Source organism: Heptranchias perlo, chromosome X (assembly GCF_035084215.1).
Source record: "Heptranchias perlo isolate sHepPer1 chromosome X, sHepPer1.hap1, whole genome shotgun sequence".
Lineage (NCBI taxonomy): Eukaryota > Metazoa > Chordata > Chondrichthyes > Hexanchiformes > Hexanchidae > Heptranchias > Heptranchias perlo.
Genome location: NC_090370.1, coordinates 22,227,650 through 22,240,934, shown reverse-complemented (window position 1 = coordinate 22,240,934; position 13,285 = coordinate 22,227,650). Strand labels below are relative to the sequence as shown.

General features: G+C 46.7%; 2 protein-coding genes across 2 annotated transcripts; both read left to right on the top strand.

Annotated features, from left to right (window-relative positions):
• Positions 1 to 767: 767 nt before the first annotated feature.
• Positions 768 to 1,736, top strand: LOC137306914 (histone H1-like). The gene is made up of 4 exons (XM_067976296.1): positions 768 to 947; positions 1,041 to 1,124; positions 1,248 to 1,360; positions 1,661 to 1,736. The coding sequence occupies exons 1-4, from the start codon at positions 768 to 770 to the stop codon at positions 1,734 to 1,736; spliced, it is 453 nt and encodes a 150-aa protein (XP_067832397.1).
• A 597-nt stretch (positions 1,737 to 2,333) lies between these two features.
• Positions 2,334 to 2,701, top strand: LOC137307050 (histone H4). Its single transcript, XM_067976396.1, has one exon. It carries the CDS (start codon positions 2,334 to 2,336, stop codon positions 2,643 to 2,645), a length of 312 nt encoding a protein of 103 aa, XP_067832497.1. The 3' UTR covers positions 2,646 to 2,701.
• The last annotated feature ends 10,584 nt before the right edge of the window (positions 2,702 to 13,285 follow it).

The following is a 13,285-nucleotide window of genomic DNA, read 5'->3' as shown; positions in this document are numbered from 1 at the left end:
TCACAGCCAGAGCTGTGATTGGCTCCTGTCCCTGAATCTGGAGACCGGACACTGTGAGGAGCGCCGGCCTCAGAGTGTTTAACAGTTACTGAGCTGGGAAACTACAACCAACACCCGAGAATCCGCAGCACAGGCCGAGCGGGGAGGAAAGCTTGTCCCGGGAATTGTCAATGTGGCGAACAGTTTGTCCTGTGAATGTACAGATGTGAACATTGTGTCAGAGAGAGTGTGTGAAATGGGCGGGCGGGTCAGATTAATGTCACTGTGTTTGTGTGGCCGGTCTCATCGCCGGATGTCCGAGTCCCTTTTGAGTATTTTTTTAAAAATCCCTGTCAAAGGATCGCCCTCCTCCCCTGCCGAGACCCGAAGTGAAAATTTAAGGTACGGTTTTTGTCCAATTCAAGATTTCAGCCGAAAAACAGAAATCATGTCAGCGATCGGGTGAGAGAGCGCGATCAGTGCAGCAATGAAACGGGTTTAAATCGAAACTGGTGCTTTTAATTCCGGTGAAAGTTTTTCGACAGCAAACATTCCGGTGTTTGAGATGGGAAGGGGCTAGTCTGGGACTCTGGAGTGCCCGATTATAATTAGAATCGGGTAGTTTAAGAGGAGAGAGAAACACAGAGAGGCTGGAGGTGCCGAGAGCTGACAGCAGGTTGTCTCCGCCCCGTCCGCTCTGGGCCTTTAAGTTGCTCTGTGCCGCCGCCTCTCGTTTCATTTCTGACCCAGCTCTGACTGTCAGAGAGATTTTCTTCAGAGTCCCGGACATGACAGATACTGCAGCCGCCGAAACGGCACCTCCCGCCGCCGCTCAAACCAATGCTCCGAAGAAGAAGAAGGCGGTTCACCGATCCAAGACAGCCGGTCCCAAATTGGGCGAACAGATCCTCAAGATTGTGGCGGATTGCAAGGATCGCAAGGGGATATCCCTGGCCGCGATAAAGAAGGTTCTGGCCACCAAAGGCCTGGATGTGGAGAAGCACCGGACCCAGATCAAATTAAGTATCAAGAGAAATGTGGAAAAAGGCTCCCTGGTGCAGATCAAGGGCACGGGCGCCTCGGGCTCCTTCAGAGTCGCTAAGAAGGAAGCCCAGGAAAAAGTGGGAAAGAAGGTGAAGAAACAAGTAACCAAGAAATCTCCCGGAAAGAAACCAGCGGCCAAGAAACCAGCGGCCAGGAAATTAACGGCCAAGAAACCAGCTGTCAAGAAATCGACCACAAAGAAGGCGGCGAAATCACCAATTAAGAAGAAAGCGGCTGTGAAGAAGCCCAAGACCCCCAAGCCAGTAAAGGCGAAGGCGAAGAAGGTACAAAAACCGAGCGCCAAGCCCAAAGCGAAGAAAGCAGCAGGCAAAAAGAAGTAAAAAATCAAGTGCAACTTGTGACCATCTGAACCCAACGGCTCTTCTCAGAGCCACCCACGTCTCTCAGAAAAGAGCTGATCCCGGAATCAGATGATTCCTGTCCCGGGGCCGGGCTCAGATTTCAGATATAAATCATTTACAATAAACCCAGGGTCCTGGTGACTCGCTGACATTCCCTACCCCCGCCCCACTCCCACTGTCTGATATAAAATAGAGAGAATGGGATACCCGGGCCGGGCCTCACTGTAACTGGGGGCGTGTTCACCTCCAGTCCCAGTTCATTCTTTTTCTCACAGATTCATGGCCAGGGTCCGTGACAGGGGAAAACTGGCGGAGATCCGCCGCTATCACAATTCAAACCCCAACACATGAGATTCTCCAAATCAGCTGGAATAATGTGTTTGTAAACTGCTGAATCCGTCTGGGAGGGAATGTGTGGGAGATAGAATCGGGTCTGGGACTGAAATGGAAGCAGGCGGGTTGACCAGTTATAGAAGGGACTGTATTTAGGCAGGAATATTACTGACTGATAATTGTAAACGGGGCTTATTTAAAAGCTCCGGGTTTCTGTAAATCCTTGGATATGAAGCCCGAGTCTGTAAGGGTTTGTGCGGAGCGCTGTGATTCGGTTCTATTATCGATGAACGGTTTAAAATTGGAGGCTGGAGAAAGCTGGAGTTGGAGCTGGAAGATCAGAGACCGCTCTCCGCTCAGTCCGTCACTCTGATTCTCTCGCCCCTCCCTGTTTAATATCTCACTTGTCTCCTCCCCTCCCTGTTTAATTTCTAACTCTGTCTCCTCCCCTCCCTGTTTAGTATCTCACTCTGTCTCCTCCCCTCCCTGTTTAATATCTCACTCTGTCTCCTCCCCTCCCACTTTCACTCTGTGCATGTTTCAGTCAGGTCGGGGCAGGCTGCATAAAAAAGGGAACCAGCACGAGTTCGCTGTTCATTTCAGTGAAGAATTATCATGTCTGGCAGAGGTAAAGGAGGCAAAGGACTGGGCAAAGGTGGCGCCAAGCGGCACCGAAAAGTGCTTCGTGATAACATCCAGGGTATCACCAAACCAGCCATCCGCCGCCTGGCTCGCCGTGGCGGTGTCAAGCGGATCTCGGGTCTGATCTACGAGGAAACCCGTGGGGTACTGAAGGTTTTCTTGGAGAATGTGATCAGGGACGCGGTCACTTACACTGAACACGCCAAGCGCAAGACGGTCACGGCCATGGATGTGGTGTACGCTCTGAAACGGCAGGGCCGCACCCTCTATGGATTCGGCGGCTGAACGACTCGACCCTTTCCAACCAAACACAAAACAAAGGCTCTTCTAAGAGCCACCCACCGCCTCACAGAGAGAGCAGTGACCTGGGAAGGGGGAGTGGGACGATCTTGGGGTGGGGAAGTAGTTTCCGATATTCTATTAATATGGGGAGATTTCTCCAGCACTCGTTACAGGGAGATCAGAAAAACGGCCGGGGTTCTCGGCCATCCCGAGAGAAGGAGCGGAATTCCCGGTTTCACGGTATAAATGAACAGGCGGGGATGCAGAGTCTTTCCACAGACATTACATTCTTCACTCAGAGTAAAATCCCTCCTCACTCCCTCTCCCGCTGTGTCCTCTCTGATCGGTGTTTATTTCTTGCCCTCATTCAAATATCAGTTCGATGTGAAGTTTCTGTTTGAGGAGCCGTTCACCGGGCCGGAACTGGCGGGATTTTTGAAATCGAAGCTGGACTTTGTCCCGCTTCCCACGGAAAGCAATGACCGGGACTTTATTCCCGCCCGTTTACAGACAGGTCAGAGAATGAACCGGAATGTGAAACAGCCTGAGATTTGTGCTGACGAGTAGGAAATAATGGAGATTATAAAGAGAGAGATTCTTAAATTGCTGGAGGGAAATGAGATTTTCTTCAAACTGTATTTGATGCTCTGAAATTGGCGGGCTTTTTGAAATTGATGATTAATTTCAGCTCAGCCAATTGGGGCCCAAGACCTCCCGCCGTTTCGTTCTGACTGTCAGAGCTCGGTTCAAACCTGCCAATCACAGGCCAGGGGCGGTCCCTCCCTGACTGGGGTTCGGAATACAGCCAATCACAGTCCCGGGGCGGTTCCTCACAGACACTTTAAAATGCAGCCCCAGAGCCGGCTCGCCATTAACAGTTTCTGTGTCTCAGGTTGTGTTGAGATCTGTTCAGAAAATGGCCAGGACCAAACAGACAGCGCGTAAATCGACCGGCGGGAAAGCTCCTCGCAAACAGTTGGCGACCAAAGCGGCCCGGAAGAGCGCTCCAGCCACAGGCGGAGTGAAGAAGCCTCATCGCTACAGACCCGGCACTGTGGCTCTGAGGGAGATCCGCCGCTACCAGAAATCCACCGAGCTGCTCATCCGCAAACTGCCCTTCCAGCGCCTGGTGCGAGAGATCGCTCAGGACTTCAAGACAGACCTGCGCTTCCAGAGCTCGGCCGTCATGGCCCTGCAGGAGGCCAGCGAGGCTTACCTGGTGGGGCTGTTTGAGGACACCAACCTCTGCGCTATCCACGCCAAGCGAGTCACCATCATGCCCAAAGACATCCAGCTGGCCCGCCGCATCCGCGGGGAGCGCGCTTAAACCCGACCCGCCTTCAGCACCAAGTGCAACAAAGGCTCTTTTCAGAGCCACCAAATCAGCAAAGGAAAGAGCTGTGATCTCTGGGGTTGAAATCGCAGGGCCGTGCAGTTCACAGAAATTTGATTAAATGGGAAATGCATAAAGGGGAGTGAGCGGATGTCAGACGCAAGGCCTGACAATCTGTTGGCCCATCATAACAGCGGAGAGATGGGAACAGAGACGTCTACGTTTTATGGCAGAAACAGCAGCTGTTCATTTTGGACGAAGATTCAGCACCAGAGAGGAGTGCCAATTCCAGACTGACCAACATGAGGAATTTGAAACGGAGACAGTTTCATTTCCACACACACGCAGGACTGGAGGGAGGTGAATTCCACCAGACTGACTCTCATCACCACCAGTGCCTCATTCAGACAGAGAAAGATCTGGCAAACAGCTGCAGAAAGTTCTGATTCCGACCCCACTCTTTCACATGAGGTACATACACCCCCAGTGTCAAACTTCCTGGGACATATGTTGAGGGTTCTATAACAAGGGGCCATAGATTCAAGGTAAAAGGCGGGAGGTTGAGAGGGGATTTGAGAAAGAACTTTTTCACCCAGAGGGTGGTTGGAGTCTGGAACTCACTGCCTGAGAGAGTTGTGGAGGCAGGAACACTCAACATTCAAGAAGCATTTGGATGAGCACTTGAAATGCCATAGCATACAAGGCAACGGACCAAATGCTGGAATATGGGATTAGAGTAGACAGGGCTGATGGCCGGCGCGGACACGATGGGCCGAAGGGCCTCTATCCGTGCTGTATAACTCTATGACTCTAAAGAGGGACTCGTGGAAAGCACGAGAGATACAAGTTCTCATTTCCAATGTCGTGTCAGCTTGGCTCGGTTGGAAACACTCGAATGTCAGAGTCAGGGGTTTAAAAGTTCGAGCCTCACTCCAACACTTTACTGGACATTTGAGTCCAGCACTGAAGGACAGGTGCAATCGGACGGGACCGAAAACCCATGCTGGATGTAAGGAATCAGACTCGGATCAAATAACGTTTCAGTCTGTTCTCCCCCTGCAGATATAGTGGCAGAGGCTGTTTCAATGCAACTCGCACTAATAGATCGAAAGGCAGTGTGTCTTGCTCTCTATCAGCGCTAGAATCAGAAGCAGTGTAAAACATTAGTGTTACATTCACTAACACTCGTAACTGATACAGGGACAGAATCAATCCCTCAATCACATCTAATAACACGGGCAAATTTCACTCACATTCTTGATTCAGCAATCGCTGACACAATATTCAACACATCAGTCAGCTTCTGTTGCACAAATCTGGGTAAAATAATACAGACCGAGCAAGTGTTGTCGGAGGATGAGACTGTAAATAATATTGTGTGGAACACAACAGAATGCCTCTTGATGCCGATGATCAAACGTCCCTGGTATTTCTGTATCCCACCCGCCCAGTTTAATGACAATGTTGATATTTTGTCTCATTCACCACACAAACTGCAAATATCAATCTATTGGAGGTTGGCGACATCTGCTGTCCGGAAGCGAGTACTTCAACAGACCGATCTGGATCATTTGTTATCAACAAGTTATTGGTCGTTCTCGAATCGGAATCAAGTCCTTATTAAATTGATCCCTGACTCTCTTCAGTCAGGAACCAGCCATTTCAAAGATACAGTGGGTGGCTCTGAAAAGAGCCTTTGGGTTATCAGATTAAATCTTGGCCGCTTTACTTGCTCTTGGTGCTCACATTGCTGGCTTTCTTCGGCAGAAGCACGGCCTGGATATTAGGCAGCACCCCGCCCTGAGCGATGGTCACCCGTCCCAGGAGCTTGTTGAGCTCCTCGTCGTTGCGGATGGCGAGTTGCAGGTGTCTGGGGATGATGCGGGTCTTCTTGTTGTCCCGGGCCGCGTTGCCGGCCAACTCGAGGATTTCAGCCGTCAGATACTCGAGCACAGCGGCCAGATAGACCGGGGCTCCGGCACCCACACGTTCAGCGTAGTTCCCCTTTCGCAGGAGCCTGTGAACACGGCCAACAGGGAACTGCAGTCCGGCCCGGGATGAGCGAGACTTGGCCATGGACCGAGCTTTACCGCCGGTTTTTCGTCTTCCAGACATTTCCACATTCTCACAAACACTTTCACAAAGAATGAAGAATGACTTCTGTATTTACCCTTCTTGCAGACTGAAAGATCAAAGGATCGGGAGGGGCCGGAAATAAAGGTTCTAAATTGGGGGAAGGCCGATTTTAATAGGATAAGGCAGGATCTGGCCAAAATGGACCGGGGTCAGCTGCTTGTAGGAAAATCCGCATCGGAGCAATGGGAGTCTTTCAGAAGGGAGATTGAGACCATACAATGGCAACATGTTCCCGTGAAGGTCAAGGGTGGTTCCAAGAACTCCAGGGAACCTTGGATGTCAGGGGATATACGAGAATGGATTAGGAAAAAAAGCAGGGCTTTTGGCAGATACAAAAGGCTAAAGACGGAGGAAGCCCTAGAAGAGTACAAAAAGTGCAGGGGGATACTTAAAAAAGAAATTAGGAGATCAAGGAGGGGCCATGAAATAACACTGGCGAGCAAAATAAAGGAAAATCCTAAGATGTTTTATTAGTATATTAAGGGTAAGAGGATGACTCGGGAAAAAATAGGGCCCATTAGGGACAAAAATGGCAATCTGTGTGTGGAGCCGGCAGATGTAGGAGGGGTTCTAAATGAATTTTTTGCATCTGTTTTCACTATGGAGAAGGACGATGCAGACATAGTAATACGGCAGGGGGACTGTGATATACTCGAACATATTAACATCGAGCGGGAGGAGGTATTGGCGGTTTTAGCAGGCCTAAAAATGGATAAATCCCCAGGCCCGGACGAAATGTATCCCAGGCTACTGTGTGAGGCAAAGGAGGAGTTTGCGGGGGCTCTGACACATATATTCAGAACCTCTCTGGCCACACGGGATGTGCCAGAGGACTGGAGAACCGCTAATGTAATACCATTATTCAAGAAGGGGAGTAGGGAAAAACCGGGGAACTGCAGGCCAGTGAGCCTAACATCAGTGGTCGGAAAATTATTGGAAAAAATTCTGAAGGACAAAATTAGTCTCCATTTGGAGAAGCAAGGATTAATCAGGGATAGTCAACATGGCTTTGTCAAGGGAAGATCATGTCTGACTAATTTGATTGAATTTTTTGAGGGGGTGACTCGGCGTGTGGATGAGGGTAACGCAATGGATGTGGTATACATGGATTTCAGTAAGGCCTTCGATAAAGTCCCCCACAGGAGACTGGTCGAGAAGTTACGAGCCCATGGAATCCAGGGTGCCTTGGCACTTTGGATACAAAACTGGCTTAGTGGCAGAAGGCAGAGGGTGATGGTCGAAGGTTGTTTTTGTGACTGGAAGCCTGTGGCCAGTGGGGTACCACAGGGATCGGTGCTGGGTCCCTTGCTGTTTGTGTTCTACATTAATGACTTGGATATGAATGTAAAAGGTATGATCAGTAAGTTCGCTGATGATACAAAAATTGGTCGGGTGGTAAATAGCGAGGAGGAGAGCCTCAGTCTGCAGGACGATATAGATGGGTTGGTCAGATGGGCGGAACAGTGGCAAATGGAATTTAACCCGGAAAAGTGCGAGGTGATGCACTTTGGAGGGACTAACAAGGCAAGGGAATACACAATGAATGGGAGGACCCGAGGCAAGACAGAGGGTCAGAGGGATCTGGGTGTGCAAGTTCACAGATCCCTGAAGGCGGCGGAACAGGTAGATAAGGTGGTAAAGAAGGCATATGGGATACTTGCCTTTATTAGCCGAGGCATAGAATATAAGAGCAAGGAGGTTATGATGGAGCTGTATAAAACACTGGTTAGGCCACAGCTGGAGTACTGTGTGCAGTTCTGGTCGCCACATACAGGAAGGATGTGATCGCTTTGGAGAGGGTGCAGAGGAGATTCACCAGGATGTTACCAGGGCTGGAGAGCTTCAGCTATGATGAGAGACTGGGAAGATTGGGTTTGTTTTCCTTGGAGCAGAGGAGGCTGAGGGGGGACATGATTGAGGTGTACAAAATTATGAGGGGCACAGATAGGATGGATACTAAGGAGCTTTTTCCCTTCGTTGAGGGTTGTATAACAAGGGGACATAGATTCAAGGTAAAAGGCGGGAGGTTGAGAGGGGATTTGAGAAAGAACTTGTTCACCCAGAGGGTGGTTGGAGTCTGGAACTCACTGCCTGAAAGGGTTGTGGAGGCAGGAACCCTCACAACATTCAAGAAGCATTTGGATGAGCACTTGAAATGCCATAGCATACAAGGCTACGGACCAAATGCTGGAATATGGGATGAGATTGGACAGGGCTTGATGGCCGGCGCGGACACGATGGGCCGAAGGGCCTCTATCCGTGCTGTATAACTCTATGACTCTATGATTGGTTGTCCCTTATTACACCTCATTTTCCGATTTCATTAACCAATCAGATAGCTGGAAATTAGAAGAGGGCGGGATTTACCGGCCTCAACAGTCAGACCAGGAATTTTATGAATTACAAAAAGCCCGCCAATTTCAGTGCAGTGAAGGATCGGATTTCGATCAATGTCGCCCTGAGCACAATATTTTAAACCCGTTTTGCTTATCTTGTCTTATTCAGCGCTCCCCGTCACTAATCGCTCGCTCTGTTTTAAAATCTGCTTTAAATTATGGCGCATTCTACCATCGCCTTCAAACTGCACCGGACCGGACTAAAGCCCCATTCACAGCATTCCGTGAAAGGACACATTTGAATTTCGTCTTTAGAAAAGTGAAACGTTATAGATTGGTCCCTTCTCAGTGCCGGGAGTGTTTCTGTGAAAAGAGGGACCAGGACAGAGCTCTCATTCTGCCCCGATTCCGCTGTTACTGCAAGGGGTGGGGTTACTGTTAATCTGGGGATTTTCACGTCAGTCCATAAACATTTCAGAAACTGCATTCATAGAACGGAATTGCTGAGGGGATCATAAAGGGGATGAGAGGCCAGAATAGTAATGCTTTAAGAACAAAACAAATGGGAAGGAGCGGATGATAAACTCGTGTTCATTTTAGGGGCCAGGGATATGAACGGGGTAGTTCGAGTCACTTTTCGATTGGAATAATAATATTGCTGCAATAAAATGATCCTAAGTAAATATACAGGAAATGCAGCTCTTTCAGAGAGGTTGTGGGTGGCTCTTAAAAGAGCCGTTGTTTTTTTTTTCAGTTCATTGTGGAGTTTTACTTGGAGCTGGTGTATTTGGTCACCGCCTTTGTCCCTTCTGACACGGCGTGCTTGGCCAGTTCCCCAGGCAGCAGCAGGCGCACGGCGGTCTGCATCTCCCGGGAGCTGATGGTCGCCCGCTTGTTGTAATGGGCCAGGCGGGAAGCCTCACCTGCGATGCGCTCGAAAATATCGCTCACAAAGGAGTTCATGATGCTCATGGCCTTGGAGGAGATGCCGGTGTCGGGGTGAACCTGCTTCATCACTTTGTAGATGTAGATGGAGTAACTCTCCTTCCTCGACTTTCTCCGCTTCTTGCCGCCTTTGGCTGGTGCTTTACTCAAGGTTTTCTTGGCGCCCTTCTTGGGAGCTGCTTTCTTGTCCTCAGGCATTTTCAAACTCAATTTCAGACTGACAAATGACCCAAATCCCCTCCGAGCTCGGATTAAATAGGCAGCCCCACAGCCCTATGGTAATGAGGGATTGGGAACGGCAATGATGGTGATTGGGTCATTGGGAGTGAGGTCACTATAATTATTAACAGTAACTCTCTAATTGGTTTCTTCAGACAATCTAATTTAATAACTGCCACCAATCACAAACACGCTCACACTGCACATTGTCCGGTTTCAGCAATTTGTTTCGAACTGTTGCAGTTCTGCTTCCGGCCAGTAGATGTCCCCAAACCCCGGGACAGTGAAGTTTGCAGATGAGAGAGGGACAGAACAGAAACTAATTCTTCACATTATATTGCACGAGTGGGATTTAGATAAACTGGGAATGGAGACGAGCTGCAAGTACATTTTGTGAGATCAAACATTAGTTGTAATGCTGTGTTAAATTCTTGTAATTAATTTAGGGGGTGTAGCCGATACAAGAAGAATTAATAAGCTTGCCGAAAGACGGTGTAAATGGCCATTGAATTTCCATATTGAAAGGTGTGAGGTGGTGCATTTTGCTGGGGGGAATAAGGAGGCCACATACTGCTTGGAAAATAAGAGTCTAAATGGGGTAAAAGAACAAAGGGATTTAGGGGTACAGATTGATAAATCATTAAAAGTAGCAACACAATTTGATAAGGACATAAAAAGCAAACACAGCACTGGGGTTTATTTCTCGAGGAATAGAATTGAAAGCAAATAAGTTATGTTGAACTATAATTTAAACTGTCAAACCTTCTGTCAAACTGCTTATATTATATTTTCGGTTTCTAGATGTTTTTCTATTGTATCATTGAGTAAAAGATTCCATGATCATTCCTGCCACCGACCTTTAGTTAACTGGTCTATAGTTCCCTAAACTTGTTCTATCACCTGATTTAAAATATAAGAATCACATTAGCTGTCACCCAGTCCTCTGGCACTATTCCTTTTTGTGATGATTTTTCCCATATATGTAACAGTGCCTCTGCTATCTCTCCCCTTGCTTCATTTAATATGCACAGATGCAATCTATCTGGACCAGGAGTTTAACCACCCTTTCTAACTTAAATGCCTTGATATCTTTATTGACCTCTTCCTCTAATACATTCACCCTGTTAATCTCCCGGGTAAATGCTGAGACAAAGTAACAATTCAATATTTCTGCCATTTCGCTGACGTTATCTGTGAGTTTATCTTGTGCATCACTTAGTGGCACTCAAGATATTCTGATTTTCCTTTTGTTATTTTTGTGTCAGTGGAATAATTTACTATTTCTTTTTATATTCCTTGATAATTTGATTTCGTGGTTCCTGTTTGCTTCCCTAATTGTTTTGGTGACTTCTTCCGAACCTCTTCCTATTCGCTTTTGCCATCCTCTTATTTAATATCTATGAATGAGAAATTCCACCAGCTTGTTGTGTCTGTTCAGGGGCTGATGTTTGGGAACTATTTATTGTCTTATGATTAAAGTGCCAGAAACCCAAAGGGAGCAATTCAGCCTGAAACTCCACAGAAACGCTCTACTTCTCCCTCCTGGTGAAATAAGGCGCTATAATGGTGAGTATAGCTGTCTTCCAAGTAGTTAATTCCAACAGGTTTGAATCCCAGCACGCTGAATTCAGAAACACCAAGACTGGAACTGAATTTGATGATGTTCAGAGGGACAGTGTTTCCAAAACACAAACGGGTCTAATTCATGTAAAAATACTTCTAAAATGCATTTATTTCCCCCACAACGTTGAATTTAACTCTGTTCCTTTGTATTATTACTTGCCTTGATCTGAATGGTGGATACGGGACTCAATTGCTCGGATTCAGTGAAATTAATTGATTTTCTGAAGGTTTTCCGTCTGCTGATTCCCGTTCCTTATTTAAATTATGTCTGATTAACCTTTCTGATCGAGAGAAGGGTCATCGTCCTGAACCGTTAACCCGAGCTTCCCTTCTCCACAGATGCTGCCGGACCTGCTGAGTCTTTCCAGCATTTTCGATTTAAATTTTTTCTGTATTTTGTCCCTTTCACTTTTGACGGTCGCCGTTCAAACTTCCAGATTTGCGCTCAGTTTTTATTTGTGTTTCAGTTTGGTTTATTTGGATTAATATAAATCGTGTCTTGAGAAATCAGACAGAAATATTGTGCAATGCAGAGTGAAATACAATGGGGCAACTTTCGAATGAGCAAAACAAAAACTTTATTATGAATCAATTGTCCAATTTTTCACTGAAAAAATATGAAAAAATACGAGAGTAGAAGTTACAGAGAGAAACTATTTCCTCACATTGCACATTGTCCTGAATCGAAAAACAACGACAGAAAATGTGAATTTGTTCCACTCTGTAACAGTTCTCACTTATGGCCAGTAGATGTCAGATTGTATGTGAGTGTGATATTCATTCTGTTTCCGTCAGTCTCCAGTTCAGTCTGTGAGTGTGGGATTCATTCTGTGTCTGTCAGTCTCTGATACTGTGTGTGAGTGTGGGATTCATTCGGTATCTGTCAATCTCTGGTGCTATCTGTGAGTGTGGGAATCATTCTGTTTCTGTCAATCTCTGGGAATGTGTGTGAGTGTGGGATTCATTCTGTATCTGTCAATCTCAGGGAATGTGTGAGAGTGTGGGATTCATTCTGTATCTGTCAATCTCTGGTGCTATCTGTGAGTGTGGGATTCATTCTGTTCCTGTCAATCTCTGGGAATGTGTGTGAGTGTGGGATTCATTCTGTATCTGTCAATCTCAGGGAATGTGTGAGAGTGTGGGATTCATTCTGTATCTGTCAATCTCTGGTGCTATCTGTGAGTGTGGGAATCATTCTGTATCTGTCAATCTCAGGGAATGTGTGAGAGTGTGGGATTCATTCTGTATCTGTCAATCTCTGGTGCTATCTGTGAGTGTGGGATTCATTCGGTATCTGTCAATCTCTGGTGCTATCTGTGAGTGTGGGATTCATTCGGTATCTCTCAATCTCTGGTATTTTATCTCAGTGTGGGATTCATTCTGTAACTCAGTCTCTGGGCAAAGTGCAAGTCTGTATTCGTTCTGTATTCTTATTTCAGGTTGCAGTATGGTGCTTGAAACTGTATCTTTAATTCACTAATGTATGCAAATCTTTTGTCCGGCATTAATGTGTAAATATGGATACGCTTTTGGATTTTGTTTTAATCAAACAACATGTGTGAGTTTTGTTGTATGATTGTATCTTAATCTCTGTGAAGATAATGTTCACTTCAACCTTTTACTGTGAAATTATTGGACTGGTATTTATTGTGTAGCTCAGTCTGGGCTAATGGAATTGATACTGTATGTTTCAGTCTGACACTGAATGAGATTTTTGGACTGGTGTGTTCGGTGTCGCTCAGTCTGTACGAATGGAATTGATACTGTATGTTTCAGTCTGACACTGTATGAGATTTTTGGACTGGTATGTGATGTGTGGTTCTGTCTGTACCAATGGAATTGACACTCGAACTTTCAGTCAGACACAGCGAGGGATTTTTGGACTGCTTTGTTATGTGTAGCTTAGTCCACACTAAAAGGATTCATACTGCATGTTTCAGTATGATAATGTATGAGATTTTTGGACGATATATAATGTGTAGCTCAGTCTGCACGAATGGAATTCATACTGTAACTTTCAGTCTGATACTGTGTAATATATTTAGACTGCT